The 21,440-nt window shown below is 41.3% G+C and overlaps 1 protein-coding gene across 4 annotated transcripts in view; it reads right to left on the reverse strand.

The window, feature by feature from the left end:
• LOC126251475 (venom carboxylesterase-6-like) overlaps positions 1 to 21,440 on the reverse strand; it is a 196,256-nt gene that overhangs the window by 26,364 nt on the left and 148,452 nt on the right. For 2 of the 4 annotated variants that reach the window (XM_049951918.1, XM_049951919.1), the window contains exons 3-5: positions 16,964 to 17,108; positions 14,966 to 15,151; positions 11,410 to 11,603 (exon numbers count right to left, since the gene is read on the reverse strand). In XM_049951918.1, coding sequence (XP_049807875.1) covers positions 11,410 to 11,603; positions 14,966 to 15,151; positions 16,964 to 17,108 — 525 coding nt within the window. The remainder of the gene's footprint in view (positions 1 to 11,409; positions 11,604 to 14,965; positions 15,152 to 16,963; positions 17,109 to 21,440) is intronic. The other 2 variants (XM_049951917.1, XM_049951916.1) reach the window with 2 other exon arrangements.

Genomic DNA, 21,440 nt, shown 5'->3' on the forward strand with positions numbered 1-21,440 from the left:
GACGGCACTTTGAACAGTGGACGTTACATTTCGGATTTGTTACGACATGTGGCTCTACTCTTCATTCGATCCCTGCGAAACCCTACATTTCAGCACGACCGCATGTTGCAGGTCCTGTACCGTCCTTTCTCGATACAGAAAATGTTCGACTGCTGCCCTGGCCAGCACATTCTCCAGATCTCTCACCAATTGAAAACGTCTGGTCAATGGTGGCCGAGCAACTGGCTCGTCACAATATGCCAGTCACTACTCTAGATGGACTGTGGTATCGTGTTGAAGCTGCATGGACAGCTGTACCTGTACACGCCATCCAAACTCTGTTTGACTCAATTCCCAGGCGTATCAAGGCCGTTATTACGGTCAGAGGTGGCTGTTCTGGGTACTGATTTCTCAGGATCTATGGACCCAAATTGCATGAAAATGTAATCACATGTCAGTTCTAGTATAATATATGAGTCCAATGAATATCCGTTCATAATCTGCATTTCCTCTTGGTGTAGCAATTTTAACGACCAGTAGTGTAAAATTTGTGTCTGATCAGAAAGTTCAGAGACCGAATTCACTCGAAATTGAGACATGTCTAGAGAAAGTTGTGAAAATTTCGTTTGAGGATATCGTAGGTATTCACCTTCCAATTGTGAGCAGGATCAAGTACGTAAAGCTTAAAAACACAGAATCGTGTGAGAAAATTGTAGAATCTAGTGGCGGAACATTTAAGTATTAACATCATGATGGCAATATTAGTGAAGTTTGTGTTACGCATGCTGGTTTGGATTAACGACTGTCCGTATCTTAGAACTGCCATTTGAAATCACAGCTGAGCACATTAATTCGGTGATAGCTCCTCATGGGAGAATAGTGAGTAATTTTGCAGAAATGTGGTCTGCTGCTTACAAGTTCCCCGTCTTGAATGGTATTAGGCAATTGCGAGTTGATTTACGCAAGCACATACCCTCGTATATAAATGTTTGTGTGATTATCATGCTATAGTAACATATGGTGGGCAGACAAGAACCTGCGCGTCGTTGGGCGGTACAGGCCATGTCCGCTCGCAGCCGACACAACGCCGAGTGACCCGGCCCAGATACCTGCGGGCGAAGCTTGAGACCCCCTGCTACTGTATGTCAATGTTGCTTTTAACTTATGCACGGCAGCCGCAGGACAGCTCCATACGCGACACGCTCCTGACGCTACCCAGGATGACGCTGCTCGCGCCAATGAATTGATAACGGACGTTAACGACTCGACAGTGACAGCACAAACAAAGCGTCAAGAAAGCGAACCTAATATCACTGTTGAAGTACGACAAACCCCGGAACCGACTGAAGTCTTTCAGAAGGAGCAGACTCCAGAAAACAACAAGGAAACCGAGCCACCACTTGCCAGCGAACAGGACCGAGCGCAAGAAACATACGAGGCAATCGAAAACGCTGAAATCTCCCCAAGAGGCAGTCCTGCAAGAAGGCATAAAAAGGGGGGACTAGCTCACAGGGGTGTTGAAGAACTGGCACCGCCCTTGCGAGAAAAAGCAAAGCAGATTAGCAACAAACTACATGAAGAACCACATAGTAATCCGGTTCTGAGTATGCATGCATCTGACCCATCACAAACCAAATCAAGTACGCCATGTCACATGTCAACGGACCATTTTTCACACGAAAAATTGAAGCTGATAGCAAAATGTGATACAGAGAAGGTTCTCGCTGAGACTAGAAATGCAGAAAAAGACACATCGAGAGATAATCAACACAAAAATGGGGCTGAGGAATCGGACGAAATGAACAAAGACGAAGAAATGAATGAAACTGGAGGAACGGGACAGATTCCTGCCCGGCAAGATGAACCGAACACGATGGATAAAACATTGACGGAACGCCCGCATCTCGTGGTCGTGCGGTAGCGTTCTCGTTTCCCACGCCCGGGTTCCCGGGTTCGATTCCCGGCGGGGTCAGGGATTTTCTCTGCCTCGTGATGGCTGGGTGTTGTGTGCTGTCCTTAGGTTAGTTAGGTTTAAGTAGTTCTAAGTTCTAGGGGACATATGACCACAGCAGTTGAGTCCCATAGTGCTCAGAGCCATTTGAACCATTTTGAACATTGACGGAACATAATGTGAAAAAGGATATAAGTCCGACAGCACTTCTTAAGACGAATATTGACTTCGATAATGAATAAGACAATATGAAAGCTGCACAAGCCTTCAAAATCGCCACGTTGAACGTTAATAAGAAACATTCCTCCTTGCATTTACAACATCTCCAAGACTTCCTATAAGCAGCTGACGTTGATGTATTACTGTTGCAGAAAGTAACAGGTATTAAATTAGAAAAGATACTTGGGTACAACGCCGTAACCAACCCTGGTATCGGTGCAGAACTGGGAACTGCCATTCTCACGAAAGAAGGCATCCGTGTCACACAAACAGTGAAACTTGCAAACAGTAGAGGAACTGCAGTGACTGTTAATAAAGTCCGCAATCATCAACGTTTAGGCACCGTCTGGCAACAATAACAGGCATGCTAGAGCGGATTTTTTAAAAAGTTAAATCGTTCATCTATTCTGTACACATCAAGATTATGTAATCCCAGCAGGCGATTTTAATTCTGCCCTTAGCCCGAAAGACCAGACACCGAATTTCAAGTCCTTAGAGTGGTTCAAATGGCTCTGAGCACAATGGGACTTAATATCTGTGGTCATCAGTCGCCTAGAACTTAGAACTACTTAAACCTAACCTAAGGACATCACACACATCCATTCTCGAGGTAGGATTCGAACCTGCGACCAGAGCGGTCGCGTGGTTCCAGACAAACAAGTCCTTAGAACTTGCAGTTAGCCGACACCTGGGAACATACACATGGCGCACAGCCCGGTTTTACATATTTTACCAGCTACGCAGCGAGCAGGCTGGTCAGGATTTACGTGTCGTCCAACCTAAAGAACCATGTACTCCCGTCTGAGGTCTGGCCCACTATGTTTTCTGACCATGCCGCGTATATCACCACAATAAATTTACAAAAACGAGAGACTTACCGATCGAGGGGCTTAAGAAAACTCAACGTTACACATCTACAAGACGAGGAATGTCATGTGGCATTTACTAATGTATGAAAGGAATGCTAAAAACTGTTCCCGCTATACAGTTCTACCAAAGCTTGGTGACTATAATGTGCTAAGCCTAAAATAAGAAGAATGTTGATGGACAACTCACGACAGAAAAGCTGCTGGATTAAATAGATGACTGAGTTTTATTTTAGCTGCCTTACAGACCTATGCACCCTGGACGCATGATTAATAGAGGAGTATACGCGAATTCAGAAAAAGCTAAACTCAGAGCACTGAAGCGGCGACAGTCAGAAGGTTTCAAAATCAGAGCAAGGATACAAAACATTGTAGAAGGGGAAGAAATTGCCATGTGTCATGTAATGGGTAAGAATAAGAGAGGAAACAGAAAAATATTGACAGAAGTTAAGTTACCTGATGGGACCAGTCTCACAAAACAGAGTGAAATTCAAGAGGAAGTTCATAAATATATCTCAGACATCATGTGCAACATACGCACAAACGACGGGGCGCGGCGAGACCTTGTTAGGAACGTCTTCAGGCAGAATTATCACAGAGTAAGTAGGAAACCTCACGGCTGAAATAGAGGAGGACGAACTGTAAGATGCAATAGCAGAGTCCCAAAACATAAATCGCCAGGATCTGATTTGTTCTGGCCACAAATAAAAGCAAGCTATGCATGTTCGACGCACTCATGAACGGACATTTCCAAAAAATATCCTGAAGGGAGTATAGTTCTAAATCCTAAAATCTCACTTAGCAAAGGAATAGAAAACATTCGTCCAGTAACATTACTCAACAGTGATTACAAAATTATGGCCCGCTTAACAGCAAGAAGATAAAATGGTTATTAACTCTATAACTGGCCCGTACCAAACATTTTCAGGCAAAGACAGAAACACCTATCAGAATATATGCGAATACAGGGATATAATATCAACCGCAAATGTCTGCCGAATAAAATGTGCATTGGTGTCATTAGACTTCGAGAAGGCGTTTGACAGAGTAGATCATAAGTATCTCCTCGGAATCATGGAACTGAGGATTATTCAGCAAATATTTAAAAAAAGCGGTGTAGCACGAATACTGATGAACGGACAACTAAGCACAGAGATTGAGATGACTGGATCCGTACGACAAGGTTGCCCAAAGTCAATGGCCCTTTTCGCAATAGCAATAGAACCTCTCCTCGCGACACTCACGCATCATCTACAAGGATTGCATATCAACCGCAGAGAAAATAGTGTGTAACGCTTATGCGGATGATGTGGGCGTCCTGGTCTTAGATGAAAATGAAGTGGCAAAAGCTCTTCAGGTTGTACACACATATGAACTTCCCTCTGGCGCCAAACTAAATAAGGAAGGCGGGCATCATGAACGTAGGCAGAGGAATACGCATTCAGGGACAGTTGACGGAAGTACAACCTGAAATGTTTGGGTATTGAATTTAGGAGCAACATGCAACACACCATTACCATCAATTACAAAAAAATACTCGCAAGCATACGAGGGGAACGGTATGACGCAACTCGACCAGATACAATGCTCCCCACAAGGAAAGGAGGCTTAAATCTCGTTGATGCCAGTTACAGGTCACGAGCGTTATACGTGTGTTGAATGTACAAGCCATGGAAGCAGCTGCTGGACAGCTTAACGGCCCACTTGCTGAATGAAATTGCTCCTGCAAGCATGCAGCCGCCAACAGATGTGCAGCATATACCAACTAGTCTTTGCAGCCTAAAAGCTTTTCTCGTTGAAGACAGTCATATCTCATCGATGCTCTCAGAACAGCAATTGACGAAAGTAAAGGACATCTATACATATTTGATGAAAGCAAAGGAAGGAAATATCATTAAAAGAAAATACCCTAACAACGACTGGTCAGCAATTTGGAAAAAAACATCCACGATCGGAACTTTCCCTCTAAAGTGAAACCAACTTGGTATAATGCAGTCAGCAAGGAAATATAAACTAATTCCAAACTGCATGCTATACATCTCAGAAATTCGCCCATGAGCGCGTCATACAACCTTCTTGACACTGAAGAACACAGATTTGTGTGTGAAAAAGTCAGAGAAATTTGGCATATAGTTAAGCAAAAGTTAGCGACTGTGAACAGAACATCTCCAACCAACTTCACCGCAGCAGATTTTCTGAATCCAGACGCAGTGCCATATCCTAATGCGAGAAGAAACGCTGTTAACTGGCTAAAAAATAAATTAAGCACGCTTCTTAAATAGAATCACGGAATAAAATGCTACAGAGAACAATAATAGATAAAGATTGGTATGGACTTCTGACATGATAGTGTTGCATGATTACAGATAACTGGCACAACAATCTGGTAGATCCTTTCACGAGACATTCCAGAAAAGATATAAAGTCCGTGGCAAGAAGCACAGGACTAAATACTCAGCCGGCCGCGGTGGCCGTGCGGTTCTGGCGCTGCAGTCCGGAACCGCGGGACTGCTACGGTCGCAGGTTCGAATCCTGCCTCGGGCATGGGTGTGTGTGATGTCCTTAGGTTAGTTAGGTTTAAGTAGTTCTAAGTTCTAGGGGACTTATGACCTAAGATGTTGAGTCCCATAGTGCTCAGAGCCATTTGAACTAAATACTCATGAAAAAAAATCAGTCGAAACATTTCTTTTATTTTAGTTTTCAATCACCTTATCTGTTAAGAAGAGAAGTTTTATGTTCTAAAAAAGCTTTAACTTCAAGGGGATACCAGATTTTTTTTTTCTATGAAGATGAGAGACTTCACGTTCATTTTAATTTAATATACTTGTCTTTCCATTCTCAAGAGCAAGATTAATTTCATTTAGTTAATATTAAGGAGAAATATTTATCTCCTTTATGTTAGCAACAGTGGTTAAGGCTGTGAGGTAACGGGCGAGTTGTGGCGCCCTTGAAATATTGTTTGTTCGGAGTTGGGCGGCCGCTCAGACAGCCGGGGCGTTAGCCGGACGAGAGGGGTAGCCCCAGCGCATGGTCCAGCCGCTTGGCTGGGACTTCCGCTTTGACGAGGACGGTGCTTTGTGTCGATGAAAGAGACTTGTATGCCGAGAGCGCCGAAGATGGCGGACTTTGTGAAACCATCATGGCAGACATTTCACAGTTCGTATAGAAATTAATAATCGCCAAAAAGGAACATAAACATTACTACTATTTGCACGACGATTCAGATGGTAGTCATCAGATTTTCAATATCCTTATTAGTTTAAAGTTTAGTATCTGACTGTAAATTAGACAAGCAACCCCCAGCAACGAATTTCCAAAATGTAAAAGCTTCGTCCGATTTCGTCGATCGATGTGTCTTTAGAAAGCTATTAGTGTAAACCTAAATTAGTATGAATTACAGGCATGTAACTTGAATAGTTCATGAGTTATTGGAGGTCAAAGTGGCCGATTACTATTGCTCGCGTCAAGCCATAATTACTCCACAGTTACACGAAAAAACGGTAGCAGCATGCTTCTTGTTGTTGTGGTCTTCAGTCCTGAGACTGGTTTGATGCAGATCTTCATGATACTCTATCCTGTGCATCTTCTTCATCTCCCAGTACCTACTGCAACCTACATCCTTCTGAATCTGCTTAGTGTATGCAGCTCTTGGTCTCCCTCTACGATTTTTACCCTCCACGCTGCCCCCCAACACTAAATTGGTGATCCCTTGATGCCTCAGAACATGTCCTACCAACCGATCCCTTTTTCTAGTCAAGTTGTGCCACAAACTCCTCTTCTCCCCAATTCTATTCAATACCTCCTCATTAGTTATGTGATCTACCCATCTAATCTTCAGCATTCTTCTGTAGCACCACGTTTCGAAAGCTACTATTCTCTTCTTGTCTTAACTATTTATCGTCCATGGTTCACTTCCATACATGGCTACACTCCATACAAATACTTTCAGAAACGAATTCCTGACACTTAAATCTATACTCGATGTTAACAAATTTCTCTTCTTCAGAAACGCTTTCCTTGCCATTGCCAGTCTACATTTTATATCCTCTCTACTTCAACCATCATCAGTTATTTTGCTCCCCAAATAGCAAAACTCCGTTACTACTTTAAGTGTCTCATTTCCTAATCTAATTCCCTCAGCATCATCCGACTTAATTCGACTACATTCCATTATCCTCGTTTTGCTTTTGTTGATGTTCATCTTATACCCTCCTTTCAAGACACTGTCCATTCCGTTCAGCTGCTCTTCTAGGTCCTTTGCTGTCTCTGACAGAATTACAATGTCATCGGCGAACCACAAAGTTTTTATTTCTTCTCCATGGATTTTAATACCTACTCCGAACTTTTCTTTTGTTTCCTTTACTGCTTGCTCAGTATACAGATTGAATAGCATCGGGGAGAGGCTACAACCCTGTCTCATTCCCTTCCCAACCACTGCTTCCCTTTATTGTCCCTCGACTCATATAACTGCCATCTTCTTTCTGTACAAATTGTAAATAGCCTTTCGCTCCCTGTATTTTACCCCTGCCACCTTCAGAATTTGAAAGAGAGTATTCCAGTCAACATTGTCAAAAGCTTTCTCTAAGTCTACAAATGCTAGAAACGTAGGTTTGCCTTTCCTTAATCTTTCTTCTAAGATAAGTCGTAAGGTTAGTATTGCCTCACGTGTTCCAACATTTCTACGGAATCCAAACTGATCTTCCCCGAGGTCCGCTTCTACCAGTTTTTCCATTCGTCTGTAAAGAATTCGCGTTAGTATTTTGCAGCCGTGACTTATTAAACTGATAGTTCGGTAATTTTCACATCTCTCAACACGTGCTTTCTTTGGGATTGGAATTACTATATTCTTCTTGAAGTCTGAGGGAATTTCGCCTGTCTCAAACAGCTTGCTCACCAGATGGCAGAGTTTTGTTAGGCCTGGCTCTCCCAAGGCTGTCAGTAGTTCTAATGGAATGTTGTCTACTCCCGGGGCCTTGTTTGGACTTAGGTCTTTCAGTGCTGTGTCAAACTCTTCACGCAGTATCTTATCTCCCATTTCATCTTCATCTACCTCCTCTTCCATTTCCATAATATTGTCCTCAAGAACATCGCCCCTGTATACAACCTCTATATACTCTTTCCACCTTCCTGCTTTCCCTTTTTTGCTTAGAACTGGGTTTGCATCTGAGCTCTTGATATTCATGCAAGTTGTTCTCTTCTCTCCAGAGGTCTCTAATTTTGCTGTAGGCAGCATCTATCTTACCCCTCGTGAGACAAGCCTCTACATCCTTACATTTGTCCTCCAAACCATGCCTGCTTAGCCGTTTTGCACTTCTTGTCGAGCTCATTTTTGAGACGTTTGTATTCCTTTTTGCCTGCTTCACTTACTGCATTTTTGTATTTTCTCCTTTAATCAATTAAATTCAGTGTCTCTTCTGTTACCCAAGGATTTCTACTAGCCCTCGTCTTTTTACCTACTTGATCCTCTGCTGCCTTCACTATTTCATTCCTCAAAGCTAGCCATTCTTCTTCTGCTGTATTTCTGTCCCCCATTCCTGTCAATTGTTCCCTTATGCTCTCCCTGAAACTCTGTACAACCTCTGGTTCTTTCAGTTTATCCAGGTCCCATCTCCTTAAATTCCCACCTTTTTGCAGTTTCTTCAGTTTTAATCTACAGTTCATAACCAATAGATTGTGGTCAGAATCCACATCTGCCCCTGCATGCTTACAAAAAAATATATTTATTCATCTATGTCTTTGCTTGTATCAGATATATACTATTCATGAAGAAATTGTTTAAATATTACTGTGTTTTAGAAGGCACAGAGACATTAGGCTACTGTCTTACTTTTGCTTGGTATTTCTTTGATATATGTTTATTTAATTTGTTTATGTATTTAATAATGTATGTTAGAGCGTGTTTATGGTCCAGCCATAGGAACATGTATTTAATGTCAAGTTATTTAAATGTAACTCCAGCATTTCGTATGCGTTTCAATATGTTTGTGGGGATACGTTGTCTTGGAGACATGGAGGGAGCGCTCTATCCAATCACAACACTCATTACTAAGAGAGGCGTATGCTGGTTGGGGAGAAGCATCGTTTCTGGAGAGGACACGTGGTAGTTCGGAGCAGTGCTGTGGGAGGGGGAGTATGGCACAGGGCACGGGAGTGAGTGCTGGACTCGGACAGTACAGCACGACGGAAGTTGTTAAGCAGTAGCTATTTTTAAACTTTCAGGAAATAGTCTGTGTGAAGCTGCCAGTGTGATTAGAAACCTGGCGATATATGAAATTGGGAAATATCCAGTCATTTCTCAAGAGGTCATCACAATGTGTTCTACGACCAGAACCTTTGTTCGAATAAGACACCTCAACACATCAGCAAAGGCACAGAGGACCAAACAACAGCAGAAGAAAACAGCACGCAGGTGGAGAGCTTTTGCGGTTCATTCCAGATCCGATTAAAGTATGTAAATTCTTCTTCAAATGGCTGAAAATGGGGCGATTAATCGTCTACCTTCCGAATCATCATGCGTAGTAATGTGACAAGTAACTGGACTCATAGTGTTTCCTTGCTATTTAACATCTGCATGAGAAACGTTTCATACACTATTTCCGATTGTGACGCAAAAACATGTTTAGTAAACTGGAGGCTGTTGTGATTGTTGCGTTTACATACGATTGAAAATTGTATAATATTTGGAAACTGACTAAAGGATACCAGGTTTTGAGTTATCTAATAGAAAATATTAAATAACAGAATATACATGTTAAGGGGGCACAATCAATTGTTTTTTCATTACAAGAAAGACAACAAAAGAGTTTCGTAGTCTTAGTAAGTAGTTACATTCAGTCCCTGTATAGGTAAACTTCTATCGAACCCATTACTGGTTACATTGCCCTTCAGTTTTAGTAGATTAACGTTGGTATGCGAGGAATGGCATCATACGCGAACGTGAGAATACGTCTCGAGCTGCTGACGTTTCTCGACAGTGACGTCACGCGGAGGCGCACTACCGCTGCCGAACACACTGGACGAACCCTCTATGTAGGAATCTTGGGTAGAACTGACGAACGGTCAATCATCTCGACTCAGCGGTCATCGCGACTGCAGGAACCGCCCTAGCACGCCTCCCGTCACACCCAAATTCTCAACTTACCCACACACTACTAACGAGGGGCGCCTCGCCCACTATCCTCATTACTGGCGGCGTTTCGAGGATTCCCGTAAAAATTCGAGCCTGGTTGCAACCGCACTGATGAGATCTTTGGTCATCCTTGGCTTAATTGTATACCCCGGTCCAGTACCAATTTTCAACATTCGCCATTAATTTAAAACAATCACCACACGCAGCCAGTGTCTGTAATTCCTTTGTGTCACAGTGGCTACTGGATCAAAAAATCCGAAAGAACAGACATGACAAATATTTTCGAACCATTTGGTTGGTGTTTCAAGCTAGGTTTTGTACTGAATTGAATTCATTTATAATTTTAAAGAGGTCTGGGTCATTACACCTCTGAAAATATGCACATGTGGTTTTAGTACCTCGTACCCGTAGTTTTGTTTGTTAACTGAAGCTACTTTGTGCTGTGGAGAGAGCGTTTCTCCATCTATTAGTCGTTCAGTTTCGAAGCTACAGACTCCATAAAAACAATCAGTCTAAATTGCTGGGCGTTGCGAAATAGCCTAATTACAGTGACCATCTGATACACATTTCATTTAGAAACTGTATGGCTCTGAGCACTATGGGACTCAACTGCTGAGGTTATTAGTCCCCTAGAACTTAGAACTAGGTAAACCTAACTAACCTAAGGACATCACAAACATCCATGCCCGAGGCAAGATTCGAACCTGCGACCGCAGCGGTCTTGCGGTTCCAGACTGCAGCGCCTTTAACCGCACGGCCACTTCGGCCGGCTTTTAGAAACTGTAATTTCTGGTTAGTTAATGCTGTCGTGCCGTTAAGGCCTTATATTGCTGTTGTTGTGGACCTGAGAGACTTTGTATTGGTCTCACACAAACTTTTCCATTGGCTAACAATAGCACACTAAGTGCACAGGCACACAAAGTATTGGCGTTATGTGCGGAATCTGCATTGAATTTTAACAGAAGGAGTTGAAGTAGTTGAAACAAAACAGAGTAATCAATTCTTTCGTGTTAAAGCCAGTAGTCACAGAAATAGTTAGTGTACAAAGATTCGCATAGTTGCGTTGACAGTTCCATTAAAGCAAAATACCATTGTTCTTAGGTTTTTCACGATATAGGACCATCTGATTCATTGTCCTAACGGTCAATTATTTCTAGTAGTGCTATAAGAATGTGTTAAATAGCATTGCTCGTAAGAACTAAATGGAAAATGTGGCTGCGATGAGCTATTTGAAAATTATGAGAAAGAACAGTAATGGCGCTAACAGTAAAGTGGTGTGTCGTGTTGACGATCTTGTAGTCGTCCACGCTCCTCAGGCAGTCGACGAGGGCGGCGCTGGGCTCTGTGGGGCATCCCACCAGGGCTGCCACCTTCTGCGCCTTCTGCAGGCCTCCAGGCAGTGGTACGCCCCAAGGCGTCACGGAAACGCCACTCTGCGAGATCGCCCGGTGGAAAAGACCTGATGGATAAACAGCACACACAAGTCATTGCAGCAGCTTCCGATGACAAATGCATATAGACTGTCTTAGCAATTCCTCTCACCCATTAGTTTATTCTGTGTAAACACCCAAAATTTAATTAACTGGTCGAGATACTGCTAACAACCGACATTGTTGTGTGCTCAATATTTACAAACTGAGACACTGAGATTGAAATTTTGCTTTGAATTTGAGTAACGATATTCGACAGTCCTCGACAGCAGGAATGTAGTGTGAAGCCGGCCGCTGGTGGCCGAGCGGTTCTGGCGCTACAGTCTGGAACCGCGCGACCGCTACGGTCGCAGGTTCGAATCCTGCCTCGGGCATGGATGTGTGTGTTGTCCTTAGGTTAGTTAGGTTTAAGTAGTTCTAAGTTCTAGGGGACTTATGACCTCAGCAGTTGAGTCCCATAGTGCTCAGAGCCATTTGAACCATTTTTTTGTAGTGTGAAATATGTCTTTTTAAGATTTGTAGTAACACTCTGCAATAAAAAATAAAAATTGGCCAGATGCGATTAGGACTTTCGCTCCGACGGTTCCGTACATTCTTAATTATTTGTATGAACATTTCATCGCTCCTGCAAATCAAGATCTCGAAGATTTTTTCTGTTATCGACATAGATACTGGCAAGACGTCAGTTGCTGGAATTCCATGCCTTTCGACAATCTTTTAATTTTAAGTCTAAAGTCGGATAACAAACGACAGAATATATATTTTATTTTCGTCTGCTGTAATTACAAATTAACAGTTGTCGGATTTTTTTATTGATTTTTGCTGCGAAAACTTGCTTCTTGCCATATTTCGTGACACTAGGTCAACGGGGAGTACCCTACAAGTTTTCATTAGTGAATTTGCGAGTAATAGAATATGTGACTTAAATGGCCACATTTTTTAAGGCTTCTACGTAGAATCTTAGGTGTTAACAGAATCTTCCTTCAGTTCTTGGTAGAACAACATTATAATAAATGAAAAGCACCAGTTTCTTTTTGTTCTACAATATTACTTTCATTGTTAATCGGTTTTCGGCTTACAAGGCCATCTTCAGATATTTACTGAGTATTATCACCAAAGAAGTTACAATGTTTGCAAATAACATTGGAAGAGAAGTAACACGTCTAGACTGAAGTAGAAACATACAATAAGTAATATCTTTGACAGTGTGGTGGTAATGCAACGAAAAAGTAAAATTTGAACAGTACATAAATAACAGTGGAGTAGTACTCCATTGTTAATTATGTACTATTCAACAATGGAAAGGCAAGGGTGAATTACTGTAGCCAACATTATTAAGGGGTGTGTAATAGATGACAAAAGGCAGAGATCCCACAAAAGTGATCAGGGAATAATTAGAACAGTCAATAATGAATTAGATGAAGAAAAATCACAGATTCTCAATGTAGACAAAGTCAGTTCTCCTGTTACCCTTACTAAAGACGAGTGCATAGAGAAAACAGAAAGGTTTTTAGAAGATAATCAAATATTCTATATTCCTAAGGATCCCTCCAGATAAATATCAGGACTAAACTAAAGAAGCTGTTCACAAATATTTTTCTATATTTTCAAATTTTCGAAAGAAAGAGTGTATAGTCATGAAACCAGTGCTTCTAAACTTAGAATTCAACCGAATCATTTAAGTCAAAAATTGATTCAGATCACAACAGAAATCTAATCATTTGTAAACAGCCATGTGCTAAAAATGCAACGGAACTAGAACTGCTTATCCAAGACACTGTAGTCTCAGTTGAGGTCAAAGTGCTGTCATTAATTGTGACTAATATATATACAATTTTACTAGTTGAGGAAAAAATTAAAATTTTAAAAAAATACTCTAATGACATACAATAAATTGAATAGCCACCAACTTGTGGAGCTGTGTGATCTTCTTAATACAGTTTCCTCTCGAAATTATTTTTCATGCAATTGGGTACAATGGTTCAAATGGCTCTGAGCATTATGGGACTTAACATCCGAGGTCATTCGTCCTCCAGAACATAGAACTACTTAACCCTAACTAACCTAACGACATTACGCACATCCATACCCGACACAGGATTCGAACCTGCGACCGTAGCGGTCGCGCGGTCCCAGACTGAAGCGCCTAGAACCGCTCGGCCACGCCGGATGTCATGCAATTGGGTCTTCTATAAACAACCCTTTGGCTTAATAATGCATAACTGCCTAGTGAGGACTCTAGGAAACATTTCCATGGATGATGGTAGGAAAGAAATTGTCCACTGAGTTACAGGCAGTGAGTAGTAACATCATCTATTACAAAGAAATATGTCGATGACACACTTACACTGTTCAGCGGAAGCAGATCAGTCAGTCAAAGTTTACATGACAAGTTGAATGAACTGCGTCCTAATATCAGTTTCACAATTGAAATATAAAAGAGAAACACTACCAGTTTTCTTTGTATGAGGATAACCAGACTTAACAGGAAGCATTAACAAAACATATTAGAAAACCTACTACTACAGATGTTGTCATATGTGAGTCTTCATGTCATACATTTTCCATGCCATGCTCCATACGTTGTTTAGATCTTCCATGTCTAAAATGAAATGGCTCTGAGCACTATGGGACTCAACATCTTAGGTCATAAGTCCCCTAGAACTTAGAACTACTGAAACCTAACTAACCTAAGGACATCACACACACCCATGCCCGAAGCAGGATTCGAACCTGCGACCGTAGCAGTCCCGCGGTTCCGGACTGCAGCGCCAGAACCGCTAGACCACCGCGGCCGGCTTCCATGTCTAAGAAACACATAGAGAACTCAACATCTTACAGCATGTGGCTACTAGCAGTGGGTATGAATCTACAGTAATGGATAAACTACTCAAGAAAACAAGGAGACCCGATGACAGTCTGATGATACAGTGAAACTGATCATCACCATTAAATATTACTGATACAGCCGTCCATTTCATAGTGTAATTTATAAAACAATTACAGTGGAATGTAGTCGAACTAAATCAGGCGATGTTAAGGGAATAGAGATTTGGAGAAGAGACAGTAAAAGTAGTAGATGTGATGTACTACTTGAGTAGTAAAATAAATGATGAAGGCAGAAACTGTGAGGTTATAAACTGGGGCTGATAATAGTACGAATATAAGAAATTTGTTAAGATATAATAAAAATGTAAGTGATAGGGAGTGTCTCCTTTACGTATAAAAATGTCTGGAGAGCAACCTTGTATGGAAGTGACAATACTTTTAATTAAAGTCAAGAAATAATTCGCTAAACTATCACACAAGAGTTGAATCCCGATGGTTCTTAATGTTTACTGTGGCGATGGCATTCCGGTTCTCCATTCTGGTTCCGTGTTTGGAGACTCACCTCTGGAGAGTGGGGACAGCATGTGGTAGTGTACGCTGGCGCCACCTGCACTCTCGCCAAAGATGGTCACACTGCCGGGGTCGCCGCCAAACGCCTCGATGTTCTCTCTGACCCACCTGAGAGCCGCCACCTGGTCCTTCAGGCCAAAATTTCCTGGGGATGCAGCGTCTTCTGTACTCAGGAAACCTTCGAAATAAAACGATCCTTTTCAGCTAGAGTTACCACAACGCTATTTACCAGAATGAATTTATAGAAGAAACAATAATTTATTCTATTTAAGACACTGTTAAGTGCAATTCATTGCTTCCCAGAAAACGCAACTGTGTTTCAGTTACCACAAGAATACATGGTCATATTTCCCAGTAAATTATCTGTGTAATGCATGATGTCTTCATAAACTCGAGTCGACTGACCTAAAACCTAACTATCTAGAACTGTTATTTTTTTTCTGTTGTGTCGTGATTCCAACAATAAAAACCCACTTGTGTGTAATATTTACCCTTATATTCCCTGTTACTGTTGTGTAGTGTCAAATGCAGTTTTGAAAGATCTCTGGGCGTAGAGCTGCTTCACTATTCGAATAATTCAGTATTTTGATTTATATAACTTAGTCATCAATGTGCTCTTATAACCTTAAATTTTTGTGTATTGGTCTGTGCAAAGCGTTTCAGTGAGTTTTTCTATGCCGGTTGAGTACTGTACCGATCTGACTCGTCTTCGGTTTGTATTTCTAAAGGTTACAGATGTTTTTTCCCACACACTTACGTCTTCTAAACAATGCGACATTTAGATAAAATAATAATCTCAGGAAAAGGAGCAATAATTTAGTATGATGTTACCTTTAATGTATAAATTCGATGAAAACGTATCTGATTCCATCTCTCAAACACAAAAATTTACTAGGAAGCAGTTGCAAATAAATGTGGGAAAATAATTCATGGATAGTGTCGCACATTAAAGACACACTGTTCTTCCTGAAACTAAACTAGTCCACTCTGAATCTATTATCAGTTTTCTCTTCTATTTATTTGCAATATCTTCTTGTGTGGAATGTAATCCGGGGCAAAACTGTTACTTTTAAGATAAAATCTCAGTATCTTACAAACAGAAACCATTTTTAGGTGGAAGATACATGACAACCAGGTTTGTAAGGTGACTTCCCTATACAACATGCAGTTAAACTCGTTCGTGATGTGTACGGATCAGGGACATGGCAAACTACTGCGCAAGACCCTAGAAAAGTTTTACTTGTTTGTGATGGACGGAAGGGATAGAGCTTATTGCGTTGTCTCACTAGCTGAACGGGATGAGTGCATATTTTAAACATATTTCCAGCATTTACTTGATGTGATTTTACTCAATCAGGGGAAAGCAAAATCAAGATGGCCAGAAAAGGATTGGAACGATATTGCCACTTGAGATGAATATCGTTCTTAAACCTCAGTGTTACCTTTTTCATTATGTTTAATTTAACTGTTACAGCACCAGGGAATATGTGTGAGATTTGTTTGAGAGTGATTGGTGAACACGTTCTCACAAGAAGATTGGACCTCTGGATTGTCCGACCCGGTACAAGGAGCGGAGCCAGAATTTTTTCCAGTTGACATCAGGGGATCTATGGGTTGCGGAAATAATGAGATCAGGTTCTTATCTATCACAGACGCATAAAGTTTACGAAATCCTGACATGACGTCTTTCACCAACATTTTCCATTGCCTTCAGGCTTTGATTGTAGTGTTACCTAATGTCATGTTGTAGCTTGGAAGATTATGACTGTAGGGCTCCGAGCTCAAAGTATCTATCGTGTAAGACTAACTGAACATCGTTGTTTGTTGGGACAGTGTAACATGCAACGTCGTTCGCATGCTTCCGAAGAATGGAGCAGTGATAATAATGACTTAAATATAATTAACCATGGAATATTACGTTCCATTTCTTGTAACTGCTTTTTGTCAGGTAGAAAATACTATGAATCTACTGCTCCTTGCTTTTACTTACCCAGAGCACCAAGACGGTAGTTAATAGTGACAAGAACGATGTCGTGGTTCATTAGGAAGTCTGGCTCATAACCGATTCCACTACCATCAATCCAGCCACCTCCGTGAATCCAGAACATGACTGGAAGCGGCTCCGCATGTTTCAGCTGCAAGAAAAATGATAATGCTATACTACATCTGTATATCTCGTAAACACGATACATAGACCTAGTCCTTCGGAAAAATATTAGTTATGAGACGGAAACCACGTTGTTTTTTAAATGACCTAAATAGATGATTAAATAAACTATTTCATAATAAATAACTATTATGAAAACATTAAAACCTATGGAATGAAAACAGAAAAATCTAGCAAAGGTTTTATTGTGAGTGTAGATCTCCCCTGGAAGTAATCAGTTAGTCAAATAAAGAAATAAGAGTCTTCATTATACTTTAAAAACTTCCCTTCGTTATTTGCTGCTACGCAGTTTTAATTTTTAATTAATTCTTCATAAAATTTCTCTGCTTACATTTCAGATAGCGTAGAGAATTCAAAATACTGCAGTGAGAACTTTAAACGCATCATAATTACGTGGAAATCACTTTTTCATGAGGTGCTTTTTTTAGACATTAATGCCAAGTAAATTACGAAAGAAGGCAGATTACAGTTTAAAGTTCCGACTACGCAGAGGCTCTGAGGATTGTCCTGTTACTCATATTGACGTTTCCCATAGTTTGTTGTGCCGTGTCAAAACGCACGGGTTACGTTCGCCCTTACTGGTGCTGAGCATCCTACACGATAACTTAATAATAACACCTGGTGGTTACTTTAAATGTACGTGTACGATGTATTAAGACAAAAAATATGTTGTAGATGAGCCGCAAACGTCGACGAAAATGCAGGTGGTGAGCGCGCGCGACTTCAGCGATGCAACAACTCGCCTTCGCTGGGTCCAGAGATGCTGCCTCACCAACGCGCAGTAGCCGACCGCTGTCGTAGAGAACCGACAGCAGCAACGAATAATAATTAACTGTCAAAAGTTGGCGTGGCGCTGCGTGTTTGTTCGTCTTAAATGGTTCCTATGTCATGAAATAAAGAGTTGGTTAGTTCCCATGTAGACCTCCCACCGACTACGTGGATATATCGGTGTTCGTCTAGGTCTGGTACTAGAGCGTCCCACTGCGTGGTGTAGTGAGGAACCGCATCTAGCGGTTAAGGCTTGAGAGAGGGAAAGGAGTTTTGATTGGTAGTACCAGTACTTTAATTTGGGTACAGTCCGAGGAGGCAGCGTGGCTATTTAGTCTGTTAGGCCCTTGCTCATATACGTGGCTGTGACGGTTGTTTCCTCCCAACGCTGAGCAACGAAATATACAGAGATTCTGTGGGATTTTCTGAATAGTCGCTGGTGATACACCGGTTTTGGAGAATTTAGGTGCACGAGCTATCAATTGATTATTGTCTTGTGGACAGTTTCGGTCGTAAAGTTTGCTGCGGTAAATCCAGCGTGAGCCTGATTAGAGAGAGAAGTAGATCTGTAGGTGCTGAGTTTTTGGGAATCGGTGGAACCGATATCCTGTGCGTGTTGTACGATTAGTGGTCGGGACTAGCCCAGAGGTAATTGGGTTGTTAACCGTTTTGTTGAAGTGGTTTGGTAGTGGTTGATGTGTGTGTGTGTGTGTGTGTGTGTGGAGAAGGGAAAGCCTCGAACACATACATGTTCGTAGTTTTTGTTTAAATACTGCTATCTTACATCGGACCGAGAATTGGCTCGAATAAATACGAACTGTTTCACTATATTGTGATAGAGTGCACTAGTAGTTGAGTGGATAAGCGACGAGAAAATAAAGGAACCATTTTACAAGCAGCAGACAGCTAATCAAAAACTTGATTAGGCAAAGTGACGAGAGGAGAAATTGAAGTAGGCAACTTAGCGGGTTGCGTATTGTCAACGCCTGAAGAGGTTCTGAATTGTTTTAAATTGTCACTTAAGGTTAGATTTAAAATGGCCGTGGCACTTAGGGTTTTTGTTTAATTTTTTTATTACCAAATTTCGGTGTTGTGGGGTGTAATCTTTGATGGCACTCGCTCACTTACGTGAATGACATTGTATTGAAATACCTAGAGAAAATAAATTCAAGTTTTCTTCGACTGACATAAACCTTACGTGTATTTAATTAGTATCTGGTGTGTGTATATATATTCTGCCGGAAAAGAGAATGGTGAATTCCAGAGATCTTAATACCGCGTTGCAGGACACAAGTATACTCTGGTATTTGTAAGTTTGTACAACTCATTGATTGAGTGGAACCACGATAAACCTACAGAGGGTAGATATTCTATACAGTTAAAACGATTTCATATATAGAAAGCGTGTCCTCAGTAAATGCAATTAGAATTGAAGTTGTCGTAATTTATTACGAAAAAAATGGTTCAAATGGCTCTAAGCACTATGGGACTTAACATCTGAGGTCATCAGTCCCCTAGAACTTAGAACTACTTAAACCTAACTAACCTAAGGACATCACACACATCCATGCCCGGGGCAGGATTCGAACCTGCGACCGTAGCAGCAGTGCGGTTCCGGACTGAAGCACCTAGAACCGCTCGGCCACAGCGGCCGGCTATTACGGAACAGTCAACGATTATACCTATAACAAAGATTGATAAATCGGTGGAGTACGTGACGCCGTGTTATTTACATAGCAACGCTGTGCTATGCGGAAAGAGATTTAGTGGAAATATAAACTATTTTAATCCATATAAATGTCGGTAAAAGCGTCTTAATACAAACTGGTCATAACACGACGATATATGGAATATGAATTTTGTAAGTTACATGTCTTTTCCAGAGATAATGTACTGCGTTGTGAGAATTTCATTGTGTGGGAGAACAATTGAGAGCTAGATGGGACATTTATCTCGACATAATCTAAATAGGTACTGTATTTAAAGACATTTGTTGCTTTGATTTGACCAGTAGTTTAGATAACGAGAGGTGCTATCTAAATTGGCCTATCAGGTAATTACTGCTTGATATTGGTGATCATTGTCATTAGAATGCTTTGATGTGTCTAATCGTAGTGTAATCGTGTCATCGTTCGATCTCGACGTTGCGTAAAGTAAGGGTGCTGTCTTTCATTATTCGATATTGGAGCCGGCTGCATAGTCAGTGGTTGAGGTTTCCCCATTAGTAATTATACTAAGGGTGATCTGTCTTCAATCTGTTCCTTGAGAGTGCGATTACGATACGGGCTACACTTCGAGTAGTCGCCAGACGCTCCACTACGACTAGTATCGTCTAAAATCAGATAGCGATCCGCAGTCATAACGTAGACTGTGAAATTAAAAACTGTACCAAATTAAAGCTGTATTTGTCGATTGGTTCGCCCAAGTATTTTGCGCGGCAGGAAGCCATACATTAACGACATAGCGACGTTGGTACAGTACGATCCATTGTCGTTGTAAGTTTCATCTAGGGTACCGCCAGGCGGCACGTTACACGGTCAGTGCTTCCGTCGGTGTTGGGTCCCGTGAAAAGAAATACTGGATTTCTCCCCTGCCTTTTTTCTATCTAGAACTTGTGCTCCGCGGCTAATGACTTCATTGTCGATGGGCTGTCAATTCAAATAGAATTAAAATGCTGTTACCAGTAGCAAAAATACGGAAAGTGATGAGTACAAATGATTTCATGGACTCTTACATTTGGTCACTGACAGTGACAGAAATCACCGACCCTGCCGACAGCCAAGGCAACGAGACGAGCTTGAAAAATATTTATCCCTAGTATTAAACAAAGTATGGAAGCACGCAGGAAGCATTCGCAAATGCGAAAAGGAACCACCGTTGGCTGTATATTGGAATGATGACAGTGAGAGTATATGCCATACCAGGACTCGAACCCAGATATCCCGCTTTACGCGAGCGGTCACCTTAGCAGCTATTTTTTTTCAAAACTTTATTTAACAATACAACGCTACACAATTACATCATAACAATATATGAACAAAATAAACAGTTTATGGATTGTTGTGCACATTGCAGCATGTCACGCTTGAGTCTTAATTATGGACAGTTCTGGGGATACACATTTGTGTTTATTTCATTGGGACCTGTGCGTGTAAATTGCATCAGTTTTTAATGTATGTCCATTGGCGATGACCTGTGAGATTTGTTGGGATCTGTTGAAACTTTCTAAACTAACTTTTTTCTATTCGATTTCAGTGAGTTACTTTTTTTGTTACGTAATCGTACATTTTAATAAATTTGGAAACTTTTCCTTTTTTTAGGCTGTTATGTAATGAGAGCCAGAGATCTTTCCAGAATGAAATTTTCACACTGTAGAGAAGTGTGCACTGACATGAAACTTCCTGGTAGATCAAATCTGAGTTCCGGACCGAGACTCGAATTCGGGACCTTTGCCTTTAGCGGGCAAGTATTCTACCATCTGAGTTACCCAAGCACGACTCACGTTCCGTCCTTACAGCTTTACTTCCGTCAG

The sequence above is a fragment of the Schistocerca nitens genome, chromosome 4, assembly GCF_023898315.1.
Source record: "Schistocerca nitens isolate TAMUIC-IGC-003100 chromosome 4, iqSchNite1.1, whole genome shotgun sequence".
NCBI classification, from domain to species: domain Eukaryota; kingdom Metazoa; phylum Arthropoda; class Insecta; order Orthoptera; family Acrididae; genus Schistocerca; species Schistocerca nitens.